Here is a 22,425-nt window from a genome sequence, read left to right on the forward strand (position 1 = left end):
GTTATACATGTCCATTTTCCTGGCATCTTCCCGTCCATCAGTCCTGTGGAAACCTTTGTGTTGTCAAACGCTCTCCTACAAGGATTTCTTAAGCAAGAGCTCAGGGACAGGGCACACTTACATTACATGAAGGGCTAGTAGGAACTTCTGGAAGAGTGAATGTGAACACCTAGCACACATAGCGCTATTCACCTAGGGGTTATCTTCCAATAGGTTCGTAATCTTGTGTTACAAGAAGGATGACATTGACATGCGCTAGAGAGCAATTTCTAGAAGTCTATTGAACACATTTATGCAAAGGTTTCTGGAAATGCTTAGCGGTAAGCAAGGATATAGAGGTGATGGCAACCACAAGAGGGAATTTTACTGACAAAAAGTTCTAGAGAGCTCTCTTCACAACTTCACACTAATTCTTGAAATATTTGTCTTCTGTTTCAAGATTATCAGAGGTAGATTTTTGAACTTTTTTAAATTTTCTTTATTGTTATTTTATTCATTTTTTTAAAATGTAATGTACTTAAAAAGGGGTTTACCTGATCAGTTGCATGAAACATAGTGTTTGCCTTCATTGTTTCAGTAAAGAGGACCTATCATTTGGGCAAATAAGTTGAACTGGTTTACGGTCTCCCTGATTCCAGCGCTGTGTTTTTGTTTTTTTTCCTAGAACCCCTTCTCCGTTCCAGAGACATGGCTCACTGTTGTGTTGGCTCCCACTATGATAACAGGGCGTGATCTACCCTCAAGCTGCCTCGTGCGGATTGGTCAACATCAGAGGCAGGAAAGCTAGCTCCACCCCATTGACGAACTATAGAAAATTAGCATATAGGGAGCGAACACAACAGTGGGCCATATCTCCGGAACGAGGAAAAGGGGGGGGGGGGGGGTCCAGGAGAAAACAAAAAAACGCTTGAATCAGGGAGACCGCGCTTTATTTAGGTCAGTTAACCAGGGAGCTGTGCCTAAGTTTGAGGTATATGCAGCGGATCAATGAGGTACCGGGAGTCAGAAGCCTTGTGATCAGTTATTGACAGTCTTTTCTAAGGAAAGCCAATCAATATTACAGTCGTGAAAGACCATATTAATCTTTCGTTTCTGGGAATAGCCGGGATAAAGGATACATATTTAGCATATTTATATACTTAGAACACATACTAGGGATCTAATGGAAACCAGTCATTAGACCACTATTCACTGGTATCTGAATATAAAGAACTGCAGGGACTACACAAATCTCCAAACATCTCCTCGACCCATGTGATGGATGACAGCCCATAACATCATTGCACCGCTAGAAGTATCTCTAGCAACAGCTCAAGAAATCAGAAGTTTGCTTCTAGGCCCCAACGCTAAACACAGAATTCACTTTGAGCTTCGTGTTTAGCACTTTTTGGGGACAGACAAGTGACCAATTCAGCTGCTTCCCTATTTACCCACCAAAAATCAAAGAACATGACAATAAACAATCATCCAGGTTTTCAATATTCTATAGCAGATGACTTCCCAGTAACTGGTCCAGGTTAAAAGTTGTAAGAACATTAAAGTTGCAGTCACACGTGGCAGATTTTGTTTAGAAATCTCTGCGACTAAAAATCGGTCCCATTTGTCTAAATAGAACTTGGAGAAATCCATGAACCTGTTGCAGAAACTACCTCATTCAGATGAGTGGAACTGATTTTCAGTCACAGAAATTTCTGAAACAAACTCTGCTGTGTACGACTGCACCGTAACATAACATTTTATCCCTCTAAGTCACATGTAGGAAACGTCAAGACCATGTAAGACTATAAAAGTGGACTCACCTTTGTTGAAATACCAAATGGAACAGTTAAATCTTGAAGACTTTTACGCTCACTTTTCTTCAATTTACAAGATAAGACTGATCCCAGTGGATTTACTTGGTGCGGAGCTTCAGATTTTTTTTCCATAGGCGGTACCACATTGGTATTCTCTGAAGAAGGGACAGCATCAGACTCCGTGATTTCATAAAATTCAAAGGGGTCAAGGACAGTGTTGATAGAAACGTATTTGGCAGGATTGCTGTGCTCCACCACTTTCCGTGAAGTGCATTTTCTCTGCTTGCTAGACTTGCTGTAGAATAGAGCTAACCACATGTGCAGGATTATTTTCACATCTTCTACTTTCTCTTTTAAATGGGGGTTCCATGGTCTAAAAATACAAAAGATGCAAACAAAATAGATATAACAAATAGAACCAAGAACGGTGGACACAAAAGGGTATTAGGAGATTGAAACATTTTGGATAATGGTACTCTCAAATGATTCCCCAAGAAACAGGAAGAGTATGAGATTTCCCACACTAACTTCTACAAATATTTACAATTAAAGGGGTTGCCCAAAAATTTAGGAAAAAGAAAGGAAAATCAGACATTATATAGTGCATGACAATCTTTTTCTAACAAAACTAGAAACAGCCACGTATCTTACATGGATCCACCGATCTCCCCACTCATTGCTCTGCTAGATTTAATTCAGGCTGGCAGCTCAGGGGGCGTGTCCGTTCTGCTGAAGCCCCTCCCCTTCCTGTCAGCTTGTATAGGCAGATCCTTCGGTTTCTATGCTTCCTCCCTAGGGGACACTTTACAAGTGCCCCCATTACATATCTTATTAGATGGAGAACCCAGCCCTATATAAAACTCAGGACGACAAGCTGGGTTTCTGAATAAAAGCTGCTTCTTTACTGACAAGCAGAGAATGCACTTTCTATTGGCTGGTGGCAGTTGGAGAGTTGAACCAGGCATGTGCTCCTCTTTCAACTCAGTAGGAGGACATGCACATTACTATACAGATTGAACACTAAGGGGTGACATTACAACTGGACCATTTTTGTAACCAAGTAAATCACAAAACAAATTAATTTCCAATACTGAATTTTATTACTATAACATTTAAAAGGGACAACCCCTTTAAGGCATGCATAATCCAATTCCGTGGGGGTAATACGGTCAAATAAAATAATTCATATGATAGAGACTATAGACAACTAGTCAAGTGTTATCTCCATGTTGTACAAATCTTTAGCAGATATCATATTGACTAAATACCCAGTAAGAAGTAAAGAAAGGAGGGAAGGAACTATCCCTTAGGCCTCATTCACACGGCAGGGTTTCCCGGCCGGGTGCCGGCCGTTCATAAATCGGCCGGCACCCGGCTGCATTAGGAATAATAGACCCCTAATGGGGCTATTCACACGACCGATTTTTTGACGGCCGGAAAATCCGGCCGTCAAAAAATAGGACATGCTCTATATTTGCCCGGACACCCGGCCGCCCGGCTCCCATAGAAGTCTATGGGGCCGGGTATTACACGGCCATCACCGGAATGTGTTCCGAGTGATGGCCGGGTTTCCCGGCGCTTGCGCTCTATCTCCTCCTCCTCACAGCGCAGAGTGCATGTGAGGAGGAGGAGTTGATGCCATTCTGACGAATGGCATCGCTGTACACTGTGTTGCAGGGCCGGGGTGTACAGCAGGTGGAGGGAGCGCTGCGCTGGCTCCCTTCCCCTGCTTGTTAAAAGCACCCTGGCTCGGCGACACCTTCGATGGCGCCGCTAGTAGTAGTAGCAGCAGCTGCTGCGGCTGCTACTACTGTAGCGACGCCACTATAGCAGAGCGGGGAGGTATCTCCCCGCTCTGCTATGTGCTAGCCGCACTTTAGCTCCTTGAAGGAGCGGAATCCCTGTGTTTTCGGGGATTCCGCTCCTGGACAGAGCGCTTGATGTCTCTGTCCATATCTGGGCAGTGACATCAGGGGAAACTCCTGAAGCGGAATCCCCGAACACATGGGGATTCCCCTTCAGGAGCTGCCGCTGATGTCACTGTCCGGATCTGCCCGGCCCGGCACGGATGCATAACTTTATGCAAACCGGCCGGGCAAAATGGCCGATTTTACCGGCCGACACTCGGGCTCGGGAACGACCCGGTCGTGTGAATCCCGCCTTAGTAAAGCCAACCAATTATCTTAGTTAAGGCCCTATTACACCAGCCAATTTTGGCAGCTGCAACGAGCGCCGATCAACGAGACAGCACCTTGATCGGCGCTCATTTGCTCCTGTCACAAGGAGCTAGTATGGGGACAAGAACTCATTACTCCGATCGCATTGCTGCCGGCAACGATATTAATTCAGTTTTTTTTAAAACGGTACGACCAGCAGATGATTGAGCGTTTGCTCGTTCATCTGCTGATCGCTGCCCTGTTTACACAGGGAAATTATCAGCAACGAGCGTTCTATGAACGCTTGTCTGCCCAATAATTGCCCAGTGTGAAAGGGTCTTTACTTACTTACTCCATTGGGTTTATAAAACACTTCTGTTCCTGTTTGATATTGGGCTACGTATTGATCCACTACATGTAAAACGCAACCAGTGGACAGATCACATATCCTGTGGATATGTCACAAGTGTCTCATGTTAGAGACATATCAGAAGTTTTGATCAGTGGGGATGTGGGGATGTGGGTGCTGGGACCGCCACCTTCGCTGAAACGAAGGTGCAGTAGCGCTCAGTTGATAGCCCTGCATCTTAGGCTGTGATTGGCACTCCTGGTTAGGCTGGAGACAAGCGCATAGACGTACTATGCAAGATATTTTTCAGCCTAAGGGTATGTTCACACGGCTTATTTTCGGGACGTAAAATCTTAAGCAAAACGGCTCAAAACAGGTGCCTCCAAACAGCATTGATTTCAGTGGGAAAAACGGCGTTCTGTTTCGATGAGGCGTTTTTCAAAACGGACGCGGTAAAAAACGCTAATTAAAAAAAGTCTGAAAATCATGAGCGGTTTTCCCTGAAAACAGCTCCATATTTTCAGATGTTTTTTGCAAAGCAGGTGAATATACCCTAACAAGGAGCGATCACAGCCGAAGGTGCAGGCTGTTCAGCTGAGTACTTCTGCACTTTTGTTTTAGCGCCAGTGTTCTCAGCACACAGACCATCACCGATCCAAACTTTTTATATGACATAACAAAAGTTTTTTGAAACTCCAGTTACTCTTTAAAGGGTGTTTCCCATCAGGGTCATTTATGACCTATCCACAGGATAGGTCATAAATGTCAGATAGATGCAGGTTCCACCTCTGGGACCCGCACCTATCTCTAGGATGGGGCCCCCTAAAACCCGTTCTACCACTGTGTTGCGGCTGAAGTGTGTGGTTTCCAACCATGAAGAAGAAAACAGTTCACTGAGCTACCCAGTTTCCGTGACTTCCATAGTAGCAGATGGCAATTACGGAAACAGCGTAGCATGCGAGCAACACGGTTACCGTAACTACAATTCAGTTCTACGGGACTTACGAAAACAGCATAGCTCAGCGAGCTACGCTTTTTTCTTATTCACGGTTGGGAATCACACGAGTCAGTTGGAGCTCAGAGCGCTAGATTGGGGTTCTGGAGATAGATGTGGGTCCCAGATGTGAGACCTGCATCTATTTGACATTTATGGCATATCCTGTGGATATACCATAAATGTCCCTGATGGGAAAATCCCTTTAAGGCCGGTTTCAAAAAACAGCTTTTGGCTAAAACAAAGCAGAGAAATGGTTGCTGGGAGTCCATAAGAAATGATAATAAGGTATACTTAAACACAGCGTTTTGGGGGTCAGTTCCATTTTTTCAAAACACAGCATGAAGTTATGGTATTTCTTTCTGGTGCTTTTTAATATAAACTTGCAAAACAACGGAAACATTTTTTTTTTTTTTTTTTTAAATGTACAAAAAATAATAATTTATATTGACAAATAATGAGTGGATGTGGGGTGTGTGAATAAGTTTATGAATTCAGATGCCAATTAATCTGCTTAACCCCTTAATGACCAGCCTATTTTAGACCTTAATGACCAAGCCATTTTTTACATTTTTCCATCGTCGCATTCTAAGAGCTATAACCTTATTATTTTTGCATCTACATGGCTGTATAAGGTCTTGTTTTTTGCGGGACAAGTTGTATTTTTTAATAGCACCATTTTGAGGTACATATTATTTATTGATTAACTTTTATTAACTTTTTTTTTTTGGGGGGGGGGGGGGGGGGGGGAGATAGAAAAAAAATCTGAAATTTCGCCACACTTTTTTGCATCCTAAATCTATGCCGTTTACCGTGTGGTATAAATAACACAATAAGTTTATTCAGCGGGTTGTTACGATTGCAACGATACCAAATTTGTATAGTTTTTGTATGTTTTACTACTTTTACTCAGTAAAAACGCTTTTTTTTTGCGGGAAGACTTGTAGTTTTTATCGGTACCATTTTGGAGTAGATGTGACTTTTTGATCACTTTTTATAAAAAAAAATGTAAAGTCAGTATTCACAGAAAACAGCAATTTTTCAGTGGTTTTTTATTTAATTTTTTTACGGTGTTCACCGTGCGGGTTAAGTAATGTAATAGATTTATAGTCGGGGTCATTACGGACGCGGCGATACCAAATATGTGTAACTTTTTAACTTTATTTTGGTTTTTTTAATAGTAAAGCAGTTTGTAAAGGGGAAAAAGTGGGTTTTTAATTTTTTTTTCAAATTTTTTTTAAATTAACTTTATCAAACTTTTTTTTCCCACTTTTTTACTAGTCCCACTAGAGGACTTTAATATGCGATGGTCCGATCGCATTTATAATGCACTGCAATACTTTTGTATTGCAGTGTATTATGTCTGTCCGTTTAAAACGGACAGGCATCTGCTAGGTCATGCCCACGGCATGATCTAGCAGGCATTCATTACTGGCAGACCTGGGGGCCTTTATTAGGCCCCCGGCTGCCATGGGAGACACAGACACTCGGCGATCTTATCGACGGGTGTCGGTGGGAGAGAGAGGGAGCTCCCTCCCTCTCTCCAAAACCACTCAGATGCGGTGCTCGCTATTGAGCACCGCATCTGAGGGGTTAAACGTGTGAGATCGATACTAATATCGATCTCACCCGGCAGAGCAGGGACGCTCCCAGCCCTCAGCTACCTCTGCCAGCTGAGAGCAGGGAGATTTGACAGCTCCCTGCTCTGTAAACTTATTCCGATGCCGCGACGTAAAAAGTCTATGGCATCGGAATAAGGCCCGTTAGTGACCGACGTAAAAACACGATGGGCCTGTCACTAACGGGTTAAAGAATCATGTCCGGTTGGTTCCTTTAAACATCTAGGATCACCCTTATAAACATATATCACATATAACCTACTTACCCATGTAGCGCTCGATTAATTGTTTTTTCTAATGGATTACTGGTAAACTTGCTGTCAAGATCAAAATCGTACTTTGGATCCCAGTGAAAGGTAATAACAAAATTGTCCTGGAGCTTTGACACTGCCCTCTGTTTCTTACACGTGGCAGGGACCACGTTTTCTCCAGTCAATAATTCAATCTCTTCTGGGAGAAGACCAGCATATAACGGATCAGGCACTATGTCGGCCGGTGTAGTGGAATCAGGGACAACTTGAATGGGTTGCTCACTTGCTTCTTTTGCAGATTTACCAGGAATATCATCAATAGGAAGCTGAGAATAAGAATGCTCTAAGCTTATTTTACTTGTGGTATTATGCCGTGCTTTAGCCTTGGCCGCAGCAATGTGGGCTTTTTGTGATATTTGTTTTTCACTATTTTCCGTACGTTTCTGCGATGCGATGTTCCGAGGAGAGACATTCAATCCGTTTTTAGGTTTATCACTTTCCAATATCTTTTCAGGCTCTGTGAATGTTCTATTAGACTGAACTGGGAGACTACAATCCTTCTGTGGATGTTCTACAGAACTTACACAGTCCCCTGTACTGGCTGCTTCCTCAACCACAGACTCATTTGCAGATGCCACACTCGCACTTATTATGTAAGGAATGCTTGTGGAACCGAATGAGTTTAGGGCCAAGTCAGCCAGTAGATTTAGGGCATGTGATTCATACATGCTTATTCTTTTCTCCATCATACTGTCCTCAGAAATCTGAGCAGTAGGAGGGGGTTTATTGGCATCTCTAAAGTTTTCACTGGATTTGCTGAATGTGTTGATCTGCTCAACTGTAATATTTTTCACTTTCTTTTGACTTCTTTCAAGGTCTCGGTCTGTCTTTCCACCATTTCTCTCGTTTGTCCTTTTCAAGCTTTTTGATTTGTTTATAGCCCCCACTGACATATTTTTGTGGCCTGTGTAGAAAAAAAAAACCATACATGAAACACGGCTCACAATGTTCTCACTACTTGATAACACATTATCCACTCAGGCTCAGTTGTCCTAGCAGTACTGCATCACTACTGATGGTTTCCTTATATAAGAAGTACTATGACTAGTACTACCACTTTCTCTTCTCTGTATTTCACGCTAAGCTTTTTTTCTTTTGTTAATGGTTTAGATAAAGTGAAAACCTTAGGATTGTGAGTATATCTTTAACCCCTTCCCCCTTTGGCCACTTTTGACCTTCCTGACAGAGCCAAATCTGACATGTTTAAATTTATGTGGTAATAACGACGGAATACTTTTACCTATCCAAGCGATTCGGAGATTGTTTTCTCGTGACACATTGGACTTTATCCTTATGTTACTGGCAAAATTTGCTCGATACATTCAGTGTTTAAATTGTGAAAAACACCAAAATTTAGCGAAAAATGTGCATTTTTTTAAATTTAAATGTATCTGCTTGTAAGACAGGCAGTTATACCACACAAAATTGTTGCTAATTAATATCCCCCATATGTCTACTTTATGTTTTCATAGTTTTTTGAACATCCTTTTATTTTTCTAGGGCGTTACAAGGCTCAGAACTTTAGCAGCAATTTCTCACATTTTCAAGAAAATTTCAAAAGGCTATTTTTACAGGGGCCAGTTCAGTTGTGAAGCGGCTTTGAGGGCCTTATATATTAGAAACCCCCAATAACTTAACCAATTTTAAAAACTTCACCCCTCAAAGTATTAAAAACAGCATTTAGAAAGCTTTTTAACCCTTTAGATGTTTCACAGGAATTAAAGCAAAGTAGGAGGTGAAATGTACAAATTTCATTTCTTTTTGTAGAAATTCATATGTAATCAATTTTTTTTGTAACACATAAAAAGTTTTACCAGAGAAACGCAACTCAATATTTATTGCCCAGATTCTGCAGTTTTTAGAGATATCCCACATGTGGCCCTAGTGTGGTAATAGACTGAAGCACAGACCTCCAAACAAAGGAGTACCTAGAGGATTTTGGGGCCTTCTTTTTATTAGAATATATTTTAGGCACCATGTCAGATTTGAAGGGCTCTTGTGGTGCCAAAACAGTGGAAATCCCACAAAAGTGACCCCATTCGGGAAACTACACACCTCAAGGAAATGATCTAGGGGTATAGTGGGCATTTGGACCCCACAAGTTCATTGCAGAAATTATTGAAATTAGGTCGTAAAAATTAAAATCTATATTCTTTCAAAGAAAACGTAGGTTTAGCTAATTTTTTCTCATTTCTACAAGGATTAAAGGAGAAAAAGTACCGCAAAATTTGTAAAGCAATTTCTCCCGAGTAAAACAATGTCCCACATGTGGTCATAAACGGCTGTTTGGACACGGCAGGGCTTAGAAGGGAAAGAGCGCTATTTGGCTTTTGCTGTTCAAATTTAGCAGGAATGGTTTGCGGAGGCCATGTCGAATTTGCAAAGCCCCTTAGGGGAAAAAACACTGGAAACCCCCTACAAGTGACCCCATTTTGGAAACTACACCCATTGAGGGAATCTAGAGGTATAGTGAGCATTTTGACCACACAGGTTTTTTGCAGAAATTATTGGAATTAGGCCGTAAAAATTAAAATCTATATTTTTTCAAAGAAAATGTAGGTTTAGCTAACTTTTTTTTCTTCATTTCCACAAGGACTAAATGAGAAAAAGCCCAACAAAACGTTTAAAGCAAATTCTCCCAAGTACAGCAATACCCCATATGTGGTAATAAACTGCTTTTTGGGCACACAGTAGGGCTCAGAAGGGAAGGAGTGCCATTTGGCTTTTGGAGTGCAGATTTTACTGGATTGGTTTCTGGGCGCTATGTCGCATTTGCAAAGCCCCTGTGGGACCAAAGCAGTGGAAACCCCCCCAGAAGTGACCACATTTTGGAAACTACAATCCTCAAGGTATTCACCTAGGGGTGTAAGTAGGCATGTCAACCCCATAGGTGTTTTGCAGAAATTTGCGTGCACTCGATGTTGCAGAGTGAAAATGGGATTTTTTCCATAGATATGCCAATATGTGATGCCCAGCTTGTGCCACCATAACTAGACAGCTCTCTAATTATTATGCTGTGTTTCCCGGTTATAGACACACCCTACATGTGACCCTAATCTTTTGCCTGGACATTTGAAAGGGCACCATGTAAAATTGAGGCCTAATTTACTTGGTTCACAATTGCAGAGCTCGGATGTGAAATAATAAAAGAAACCCCTGAGAAGTGACCTTATTTTGGAAACTGCACCCCTCAAGGCATTTATTAAGAGGTGTGGTGAGCATCTTCACCTCACAGGTCTTTTCCATAAATGATTGCGCTGCGAATGGTGCAAAGTAAAAATGACAATTTTCCCTAGATATGCCATTTCAGTGGCAAATATGTCGTGGTCAACTTGTGCCACTGGAGACACACACCCTAAAAATTGTTAAAAGGATTCTCCCGGGTATGGTGATGCCATATATGTGGAAGTAAACTGCTGTTTGGGCACAGTGTGGGGTTCAGAGTGGAGGGAGAATCATCTGGCTTGTGGAGCGTGGATTTGTTTGGTAGTAGTTTTGTATCAGTATTGCTGGTGTTTCCGTTTAGAACGTTGGGGCATATATAAGCCGGGCAGAGTACATCAGGAGCATAGTCAGGTGGTGTAATAATTGGGTTAAAAAAAACAAACAATAAAATAATCCATAGATGTTTGTTACGCTGTGGAGCAATCCTTTCTGCACAGGCCGGTGTCGCACTGATAAATGTCTTTCCTATTCTCCCTTTTGATCCACACTCCGCACCTTTGCAGTTTGAGGACGTTTGCTGGGAAGTGTTGTCCTGGTATAATACGGGCACCCTCGCTTCCAGCAGAAATCATTGGGCCCTACCCTTCCTGGTTCCCTAATTTTAGGGCCTTGATAATTCTTGAAACAGAAGAAATGTTCCCCTCGAGCCAACACAACTGCTTATTTTTTATTTACGGACTTATTGGAGCATTAACTAATTTTATTTTTTGATAGACGTAGTGGTATGAGGGCTTTTTTTTGCGGGACGAGCTATAGTTATTATTGGGTCCATTTTGGGGTACATGCGACTTTTTGATCACTTCTTATCCTATTTTTTGGGAGGCAAGGGACCCAAAAACTGCAATTCTGGCATAGTTTTTTCATTTTTTTTTATACAGCGTTCACTATGCGTTATAAATTACGTTAACTTTATTCTGCGGGTCAGTACGATTCCGGCGATACCTAATTTATAGTACTTTTTATGTTTTACAACTTTTTGTACAATAAAATTACTTTTGTAAAAAGAATGTATTTTTTCTGTCGCCATGTTGTGAGAACCATAACGGTTTAATTTTTTCGTTGACTGAGCTGCAGGAGGGCTTATTTTTTGCGAGACGAGCTATCGTTTTTATAGGTACCATTTTTGGATACGTGCGACTTTTTGATCACTTTTTATTCCAATATTTGTAGGGCAAAGTGACCAAAAATCAGCATCATACACTTCCCATTGTTCCAGCCCAGCGTGATTGTGTAGTGAAAGAAGCTGGGCTGGAACAATGAGAAGTGTATGACGCTGATTGGTCACTGATTGGTCAGCGTCATATTCTCCTCTGTACAACACCCAGTTGGTCAAAAGTAAAAACACGCCCAGTTGTCCCTTCTGAAACTATTTAGCATAAAGTTAAAATCGCTCATAATTTGCTCAAAAATAATTGTTTTTCAAAATAAAACCAGTTATCTACATTACAGCGCCGATCAGATTATTTAGGAGATAGGGCACATATAATCTGGTGACAGAGCCTCTTTAAAATACATACATCGTATATGTTCCAAAATAGATCATCTTAAATATTTTTTTACCTGGATCAGATGCTTTACGTTTTAAAGGCCTGTCAGGCACAAGAAAGTGTTCTTCAGGGGTTAAGATTTTTCTTGAATTTGTCTTAAGATTTTTTGGTGTAGGAGTCAGATTCTTGTTCTCTTCATTTTTTTTGCTTGAAGCCATCTTTTCAGTTGTTTGGACTTTCTTATCTTGTATCAAAGCGGCTGTCAAAACTTCAGCTCCTAGTAATAAACATAATGTGTTCAATTTTAGACGTAAAAAAAAAAAAAATAATTAAAGAAAATGGTTTTTTTGGGGAGGAGTTACTACGATTACTAGTTAAGGCGAAGGTTTCCCAAACTGAAGGCAAGGCAGGTGATTATTTATTATAGACATACATAAAAAATGCAGTAGTGCATACTGGTTAACCTGCCAGGCTCATATAAGTATATAATAAAACTCATCTGGTAACCGTTTTGTACCACACAGTAACCAGTTTACCAACCTCTATTTCTGCTCTGTGAATACGGAGCACTAGCAAGTTTCACAGTAACTTCACTTGAAGCACCAATCTGTTTCTTGCCCTCAGAGAGAAGCCGCCTTCTTTTACTTGTAGCCCGATTCTCTTCAGTCTCAGCAGAGGACAAGGCCGCTCGATGGACAGATTTTCTTTTGCTTTTCTTCTCTCTTCTCTTCCCTTTTCTTTTCTTGCTTCTTTTAGAATGTTGCTCTTTGTCGTCATGCACAGCATGATTTCCTTGTAGCTTGTCACTGGCAGTTTTCAATGCTGCTGTCATAGACAGCTTAGACTGAAAGTCCGGCTTTACGTTTCCTACAGTTTTGGAACACCGGTCACTGTTACTAGATAAGGAGGCATTTTCAGTAAAAACGTTGGACATTTTTATTAGTGGAACATTGAAGTTTATAGGTGATGAAATGTACAACTGTAGACAAGTAAAGGCCAATGGACTGAATTTTTCAGGAAGGTCATTACTGGGACTATAGAATAAAGATAAAGGTTCACTCTGCTCAGCTTTATCCTCTGGTGAACTGCCTTTTTGGCTTTGGAAAACGGCATATTTCCTAAAATACTGTTCTACCAATGGACCAGGGTAAAGGGCCTTGTCCTTTTGCAACTTGCTTGACTCTATAAGGGCATAGTGAAGGCCAGGTAGAAGATTTGATATGGTTAATGGAAGTTCCTTTCTGATGAACTTGCACTCCCAATCTTCTCTCTCTGAAAATAAAAAGTTAAATAACATTAGAATTAACTCAGCATTATTCATTTCAGTATCTCCCTAATGTGTTCTCCTAGTCTTACTGGTGTCGGCATTTATGGGTTTGATTATTTTTTGGATAATAAAAACCATCATTGATATTGTATATTTGTGTTCCTAACATGCAATCTGTGTCTAAGGGCTTATTCAACTTACAATGCCAGAGTACCTGGAGGAAAACTACACAAACATGAAAACATACAAACTTCATGCAGATGTTGTTCTTGGTCAGATTCAGTGTCGCAAGGCAACAGCGCTAAATCACTGAGCCTTTGTAATAACTTTTATTGTATTGTTGAAAGAACAAAAAAAGACGTTCATACAACAAGAAGGTTAATATTGTATTCCTTGGTGGTCTAGGGTAAAACTGGGGGTTTATACCTGGTGGTCTAGAGTATATGAGGGATGTATATAGTTCATTCCCTGTTAATCTAGGATAAAATACAGCATTTATGCATGGTGGCGTATGGTATATGAGGGGATTCATATTTTGTTCCCTGGGGTCTAAGGCAGTGCTTCTCAAACACTGAGGCGGACCTCATTGGCAAGGTGCCACTCCAGTGGTTGGCGAGGCAGATTTGACCGTAGTGATTATAAGCTGCACAGGCCTTTCTATGGTTCCAACAATCACTGGTTTCACAACATAACCGACTCCTTTTGAGATTATTTCAATGTTCTACTGAGTTCAGGATACAAACCTCAAAGTAGCACTCCAGATTTTATTTAATTAATTTTTTTATCATTAGATACCTATCCCTCCAGTATTTGTACTCGCGAGTCTTACCTTATTTAGTTATTCCGTTATATCTGAATTCTTCACTTCAGTCATTTGAACGCACTCTGACCCGATAAAAACGAAAGCAGTTAACGTACATAAGACTCGGCTTCCCCTCCTGATTTATGGACTGTACCAAACAGCTTCTCCACGGAGGGAATACAGAAACAACTGTCACTAACTACTGACAAGACACATAACGATCATACACTTATAATAAAGGAGGTTGCAGCTCAGCCTCCTGACTTACTGTGTGACCGTTATGTGTGTGCTCATCAGTAGTTAGTAACATAAGTTACTGCATCCCCTCTGTGGAGAACCGGACTGGTACAGTCCACAAATCAGGAAGTAAAGAGGCCGAGTCACAATTACATTAAAGAGGCTCTGTCACCAGATTCTCAAATCCCTATCTCCTATTGCATGTGATCAGCGCTGCAATGTAGATAACAGTAACGTTTTTGTTTTTTTGTTTTTTTTTAAACGTTCATTTTTGGCCAAGTTATGAGCTATTTTATATATATTCAAATGAGCTTTGAAATGGACAACTGGGCGTGTTTTTTTTCGTATGTCCAACTGGGCGTGTATTGGGTTTTTAACTGGGCGTGTTTACGTGTATGACGCTGACCAATCAGTGACCAGTCAGCGTCATACACTCCTCTCCATTCATTTACACAGCACAAAGTGTTCTTACTAGAACGATGTGCAGCCACATACACAAGTGTCCTGATAATGAATACACATGACCTCCAGCCTGGACGTCATGTGTATTCAGAATCCTGACACTTCTGAATCTTTTCTATGAGATTCCAGCAAGGCACGCGTAATCTCGCGAGATTACGAGGTAAACAAGATTTAGTTTCCCTTGCTGGAAATCTTACAGAAAAAATTCAGAAGTGTCAGGATTCTGAATACACATGACGTCCAGGCTGGATTTCATGTGTATTCATTATCAGGACACTTGTGTATGTGGCTGCACATCGTTCTAGTAAGAACACTATGTGCTGTGTAAATGAATGGAGAGGAGGGTATGACGCTGAATGGTCACTGATTGGTCAGCGTCATACACGTAAACACGCCCAGTTAAAAACACACTACACGCCCAGTTGGACATACGAAAAAAAACACGCCCAGTTGTCCATTTCAAAGCTCATTTGCATATATATATAAAATAGCTCAAAACTTGGCCAAAAATGAAAGTTTTTAAAAAAAATCTAAAACTTTACTGTTCTCTACATTGCAGCGCCAATCACATGCAATAGGAGATAGGGATTTGAGAATCTGGTGACAGAGCCTCTTTAACTGCTGTATATTTTATCAGGTCAGAGTGAGGTCAAATGACCCAAGTAAAGAGAAGAATTCAGATAGAAAGGAATAACTAAATAGGGTAATACTCACTGAGTGTTTATATTGGGAGAACAGGTATCTAATGATAGAGGGAAACATTTTTTGGGAGTGTTTCTTTAAGACTGATAAAAGCTTAATGTAAGCCAAAACGTTGCATACTGGAAGAACATTTTGCTACACGTCTAAATGGTGGGACAGAGTGCCGTTGCTGGACATCTTTTGAAACTTTATTAAGGCTGAGTCCACATGCTGCAGACCTTTTCCACAGCAAATCCATACCTCCCAACTTTCAAGTATCCCAAAGAGGGACAACCGATGCGGCACGCAGCTTGTCGTGGCAATTTTTTTCTTTTTGAGCCACGTTTCTAATCCCACCCATACATACCCGGCTCAGCCTACACATTATCATGCTCCCCGCATAATATAATACCAAAAAGCTGCCCCCACACAGTATAATGCCCCCATAGATGCACCAATACAGTATAATACCCCCATACTGTATAATGCTCCCTTAGCTGCCCCCAGTGCCAGTGCCCTTGTAGATAGTGCCCATGTACATAGCGCCACAGTGTCCCATGTTGATAGTGCCCCTATATAGTGCCAGAGTCCATGTAGATCGTGTCACAGAGTCCTACTCCCAGGTAGTGTCACCGAGCCCCCCTCCCCTGTAGATAGCACCATTTAGGAGCAGAATCCCCGGCCAGATCATTGGCAAAGGGGATTCCGCTCAAGGAGTAGCCACTAATTCTGAAGCAGGGAACAATCAGCTCCTTGCTTCAGAATTAGTTCAGAGCGGAATCCCCGTTGCCGATGATGTGACCGGGGATTCCGCTTCTAGAGGAGACCCCTGAGCTGAGGTCACTATCCATATATGGACATTCCGCTTAAAGAATAGCCACTGAGGTCACTGTCAAGGGCTTTCCCTGAGAATAGCGCTTAAAGTAGAGCTTTGCCCGGGGAGTCCTCCGCGAGCGGAAGAGCTCCCTCTGCTCCTCCGCTCTGAACTAATTCTGAAGCAGGGAGCTGATGGTTCCCTGCTCCAGAATTGGCTTCAACTGTATCTGCGGGACATACCCCCGACCGCCAGGGACAGCAGGACACCGCCCGGAATCCAGGACGGTTTGGAGGTATGGCAAATCCACACATGCATTACATGTGGATTTCACCCTATGTATTGTAAAGTCAAGTCCACAGTAAAAATCAGCAACACAATTAACATGTTGCAGGTAAGAAAATCTGCAGCACGCCCTTAATTCTTAAGGTTTTGAAAACCCTACTCTACAGTAACTTTCTATGGATTTTCAGTCCAAAAAAACCGCACAGAATTGAAATTATGCAAATTTGAAAAACTGCAGCACGTCTTAATGCCGCACGCTTTTTTCCGCTACATGTGGATGGGGTTTTGAAAATGATGTTGGCTAAGATACTACTGCCTCCCTGTCTCTTCCTGAATGGTCAACCCTACTACAGTCTATCATTCATTCACAAGCAAGGGATAGGAAGAATTTTTTTATTTAGAATTAAACTAACACACAAATGCTGGGCTCACAAATTGAATTTTAATTGCTCTAACAGACAGGAACAGAGATCGCTGTGTTCTTGGCCGTTTAACTAGTTAAATGCCACAGTCAATAGCAACCACAGTATTTAAACCGTTAGAAGGAGGGCTCAGGGCACCGATGGTTGTCATGGCAGCCCAGGGGCCTAATTAAGGCCCCCAGGATTACCTTCTGTCTGCCTTTACTAAGCCTCTGAATGGCCACCATGTAATACTACATAGTCTGTTCAGAAAGAACTTCACCCAGCATATACACACACACACACATATATATATATTACACACACACACACACACACACACACACACACACACACACACACACACACACACACACACACACACACCCCACACAGAATTCAAAATCAACAATAATTTGTTAACAATTAGAATATATTGCAATATAGACATATTTCACAGTTTTACCTCTTTTATCCAAAAGTTTTTTGTGAGGAAATAAAAACAAGGCATTAAGGTGAGCAGAGTTTCCGCCACAGATACCTGCAAAACAAACTTTAGTTTGTAAACAAAAACAGTAAATACAGTACATCATAACATATAGAAATCTTCAGAAGAGAGATGTTACCTGTGTTGCTCTGAAGTACAGCAAAATTTCCCAATATAAGAAAGCCTCGGTCATTTAATACTTTGATTAGTGCCTAAAACAAGGAGATGATAATTATTGTCTGTACAATAACAGTAAATGTCAAACAGGACCTGCTGATCTGTATGTTATGAGTAGGAGCCATAGCGGTTTGTTGCATATAGATATGCCACTTTTGCCCCTTATCTTTAACCCCTTCCAGCTGCAGCCACTTTTGACCCTCCTGACAGAGCCTAATTTTTCAAATCTGACATGTGTCACTTTATGTAGTAATAACTTTGTAATGCTTTTATCTATCAAAGCAATTCTGAGATGGTTTTCTCGTGACATATTGTACTCTATGTCAGAGGTAAAATTTGGTCAATACATTCAGAGTTTGTGAAAAACACCAACATTTTGAGAAAATTGGCAAAAATAAGCATTTTTCAAAAGTTTTAATGTACCTGTATAGTTACTAATTAACATTTCCCATATGTCTAATTTATGTTGGCATCAGTTTCAGAATGTCCTTTTATTTTTCTAGGACTTAATAAGGCTTCTAAGAACATTTTCAAGAGAATTTCACAGCCTATTTTTTTAGCGACCAGTTCAGCTCTGAAGTGGCTTTGAGGGGCCTATATATTATAAACACCCATTTTAAAAATTGCACCCCTCGAAGCATTCAAAACCACATTTAGAAAGTTTAACCCTTTCGGTGTTCCACAGGAACTGCAGCAAATTGGACGTGAAATTTACACTTTTTTTTGTTCTAATGGACTGAAACACAGGCCTCAGAAGCAAAGCAGCACCTAGCGGATTTTGGGGCCTTCTTTTTATTACATTATATTTTAGGCACCGTGTCAGGTTTGAAGTGGTGCCAATACACAGGATACACCCCATAATAGACCCCATTTCAGAAAATACACCCACAAGGAATTAATCTAGTGGTGTAGTGAGCATTTTCACCCCACAGGTGTTATTAGAATTTGGACATGAAAATGTTAATTTTTTCAAATGTTTTAGCTATAAAAAAAAAAAATCCACTAGGAATAACAGAGAAGGAGAGCTATTTGGCTTTTGGAGCACACATTTTGCTGGATTGGTTTCTCTGGGAAAGTGACATGGTTCTAAGTCCCTAATGTACCAGTACAGTGGAAAACTAAAGGGACTCCATTTTGGAAACTTCACCCATTGAGGAATTCATCTAGGGGTGTAGTGAGCATTTTGACCCCATAGGTGCTTCATAGATTTCATTAGAATTGGGCAGTAAAAATAAAAAATGTATTTGTTTTCTCCAAGACTACGTAGATTTAGCGCAAAATATTTAATTTTCTCAACAAATAAAAGGAGAAAAAGAACCACGTTTGTAAAGCAATTTCTCCAGAGTCCGGCAATATCCCATGCGTGGTCATAAACTGCTGTCTGGGCACACGGCAGAGCTCAGAAGAGAAGGAGAGCCATTTGGCTTTTGGAGTGCAGATTTCACTGGATTGGTTTCTGGACATGTCGTCACATTTTCAGAGCTCCTGTGGAAACAATACAGTGGAAAACCCTCAGAAGTGACCTCATTTCGGAAACTATACCACTCAAGGTATTCACCTAGGGGTGTAGTGAGCATGTTAAACACGCATGTGTTTTCCAGAAAGGAGTGTGCACTTGATGTTGCAAAGTGAAGATGGCAATTTTTATGCCATTTCAGCGTCCAATATGTGGTGCCCAGCTTGTGCCACCATGAAAAGACAGCTTTCTAATTATTATGATGTGTTTCCCAGTTTTAGAAACACCTTAAACGTGGCTCTAATCTTTTGCCTGGACATTCGACAGGGCTCAGGAGTGAAAGAAAAAATTGGTGGACCATAAACGGGGCTGCTGGTAATAAAGGTAGAAGCAGTTCCAGTGTTTTGAAATACAAAAATAAATAATTTGGTCTTCATCAGGCCAAGTCGCTGGTTCAGCGTTGAAATGCGTAGTCTTTTGCAATAAATTAATTTTTGTAAAACACTGGAACTGCTTCTTCCTTTATTACCAGCAGCGCCGTTTATGGTCCACCAATTTTTTTCTTCCTGCAAATACTTTACAGCGGTAACCACCTCCAGTTACCGGATGGGACCTGGCTGCAGCGGTCTAATAATACCTATTTCATTCTAAGTCTACAACAGTCTTGTGCCTGTGCTAGCACAACGCCAAGAGGTGAGCTCAGTTGACTTTCCTCTGTTTTATTCCATTATTTTTGGTGATCTGCACTATGTGGCGCCGTGCGTTTTTTTCTTTCTTCTCCAGGAGTGAGAGTGTACATGCAAAACGGAGGCCAAATTTGGCGACTTCCAAAGTATTGGTTCACAATGGCAGAGGATTGATAATAAAATAAACCCCTGAGAAGTGACCCCATTTTCAAAACTACACCCCTCAAGGCATTCATTAAGGGGTGTAGTGAGCATTTTGACGCCACAGCACTTTTCCATAAAGGATTGCGCTGCGGATGGTGCAAAGTAAAAATTTAAATTTTCCCTAGATATGCCATTTCAGTGGCAAACATGTTGTGCCCAGTTTATAATGTGGGGGCATATGTAAACTGTGCGGAGTACATTAGGGCATAATAAGGTGATATAATAACGGGGTAAAAAAAAAAAAAAATTAATCCATAGATGCGTGTTAGGCTGTGAAGCAATACTTTATGCACGGGCAAGTGTCACAGTGATAAATGGTGTCCTTCCTTATCCCCCTTTTGGTACACATTCTGCACCTTTGCGGTTTGGGGAATTTTGCTGGGAATTATTGTCCTGATATCTGCTGGAAGCGAGGGTGCCCGTATTATATGTTTGGGCCCTTCCCTTCCTGGTTCACAAGTTTTAGGGCCTCGATAAATTACCTCTTGAAACAGAAGAAATGTTCCCCTCTGACTGCACAACTGCATATTTTCTCTTTCCTGACTTATGGAAGCCTTATAGACGTAGTGGTATGAGGGCTGTTTTCTTTGCAGGACGAGCTATAGTTTTTTTTTGTACCATTTTGGGGTACATGCGACTTTACCACCTTTTTTTTTGGGAGGAAAGTTGACCAAAAATATTTCTGGCATAGTTTTTTTTTTAATATACAACGTTCCCCATGGGTTATAAATGACATGTTAACTTTAATCTGCGGGTCAGTACGATTTCGGCGATACAAAACTTATAGCACTTTTTTATGTTTTACAACTCTTTGCACAATAAAATTACTTTTGTAAAAATAATGTATTTTTTCGGTCGCCATGTTGTGAGAACCATAACGGTTTAATTTTTTTTAGTCGACGGAGCTGTATGAGGGTTTGTTTTTTGTGGGATGAGCTATTGTTTTTATAGGTATCATTGTTGCATACATGCGACTTTTTGATCACTTTGTATTCCAAATTATTGGAAGGCAAGGAGACCAAAAAACATCAATTCTGGCATTGTTTTCTAGGTGCAAGTGAAAGGCCTCCGGTTGCCATTGCAGCTATCGGTACCCCGGCGATCTTGTCGATGGGGTGCCGATTGGCTACAAATACCTTAAATGCAGCGGTCACTTTTGACTGCTGCATTTAGGGGTTAATGGCAGGGATCAAAGCTAACTTCGGTCCCGACCATTACAGTAGGATTTCAGCTGTAACATACAGCTGACATCAGTGGCTGATGGCACGGACTCCACTTCTGAGCCCGTGCCATTAATTTGTCGTAATTATACGATAAACTGTGGGAAGCACCAGATTTCCGTGACGTATACTTACGACAAATGTCGGGAAGGGGTTAACAGCACATCTGCAGCTTCTTCCTTGTGTTAATAAGAACTGGTCAGACAGCTGTCACAAACCCCTAGAGTATTCTTGCTAACCATGCCTTTATGGTCGCTGTATACTAATGGCTACCTCCAACAGGATGAAGCACCAAGTCATAAGACACACGTCACTTCAAACTGGTTCCACAAATATAACATTGAGTTTAAGAGGTATTCTTTCTATATTAATTCATTATGGTTTTAAGATCTCTGCTTGTTTTCATTCAATAGAAACCTTTATAGTTTGTGTGTATAAAAATCTGTCATGGTAATGTGATAGACACGGTAACCTGAAAAACTCACATGAAAAAAGCCCACATTAAAATTATTCACAGAAAAAAAAGCCACTGTCATATACGTGCACAATTAAAATGCCCTCCTGAAAAAATACCCACACTGAGCACCGTGTGATTCAAAGGTCCTGGCAGTGAAGTATTACATGTAATGTGCGGTGTGTTCAAATCTCGGTTATCTGCTAACTGAACAGTCAGACCACATAGACTTAAAAGCTGACTGTACTTGTATCCACGGGATATATAATTATAGTTATATACATGACCGTATTTAGTATCTATAATGTACATATAATATCTATACACTGTGTATATATAGTATCTATATAATGCACCTTATATTTAATATATTGAATGTATAGTATCTACATACTGTATGTGCCGTATTTATATATTGTATGTATAGTATTAACATTGTATGCATAAATTCCATATACTGTATGTTCAATGTCTATATACTGTACATATAGTATTAATATATTGTATGTATAGTATCTATATACTGGAGGGGATCAAACAGAGTGTGCCCACATGGGGCGGATAAGTTGCAAAAAATCTGCAGCGTATTACAGTAGAAGCAAAGTGGATGAGATTTGAACACATCGCAGCGGTGATTGTGAACAAAAGTTTGCACCACGATCAGTATTTCGGTCGGTATCCCTGAGTCCTTGGTTTTCCTTCTAAATAAAGTTTGTTGATAAATAAAAGTAAAACAGTGTATCGGCCAGGTAATACCGCCCTTTAAGACCTCTTCATATACAGGCCACTCTTGTATAGCAATTAATATACTTATATGCCAATGTCCTGTGAGTGAACTGTGCTAAACACTGCTCTATC

The 22,425-nt window shown here is 40.8% G+C and overlaps 1 protein-coding gene across 5 annotated transcripts in view; it reads right to left on the bottom strand.

The window, feature by feature from the left end:
• TASOR2 (transcription activation suppressor family member 2) overlaps window positions 1–22,425 on the bottom strand; it is a 124,388-nt gene that overhangs the window by 27,258 nt on the left and 74,705 nt on the right. For all 5 annotated transcript variants that reach the window (XM_075857493.1, XM_075857489.1, XM_075857490.1 and 2 more), the window contains 6 exons: window positions 17,510–17,582; window positions 17,350–17,424; window positions 12,475–13,206; window positions 12,008–12,211; window positions 7,178–8,126; window positions 1,800–2,166 (listed from right to left, as the gene is read on the bottom strand). In XM_075857493.1, the coding sequence (XP_075713608.1) occupies window positions 1,800–2,166; window positions 7,178–8,126; window positions 12,008–12,211; window positions 12,475–13,206; window positions 17,350–17,424; window positions 17,510–17,582 (2,400 nt within the window). The remainder of the gene's footprint in view (window positions 1–1,799; window positions 2,167–7,177; window positions 8,127–12,007; window positions 12,212–12,474; window positions 13,207–17,349; window positions 17,425–17,509; window positions 17,583–22,425) is intronic.

Source organism: Rhinoderma darwinii, chromosome 3 (assembly GCF_050947455.1).
Source record: "Rhinoderma darwinii isolate aRhiDar2 chromosome 3, aRhiDar2.hap1, whole genome shotgun sequence".
NCBI lineage: Eukaryota > Metazoa > Chordata > Amphibia > Anura > Rhinodermatidae > Rhinoderma > Rhinoderma darwinii.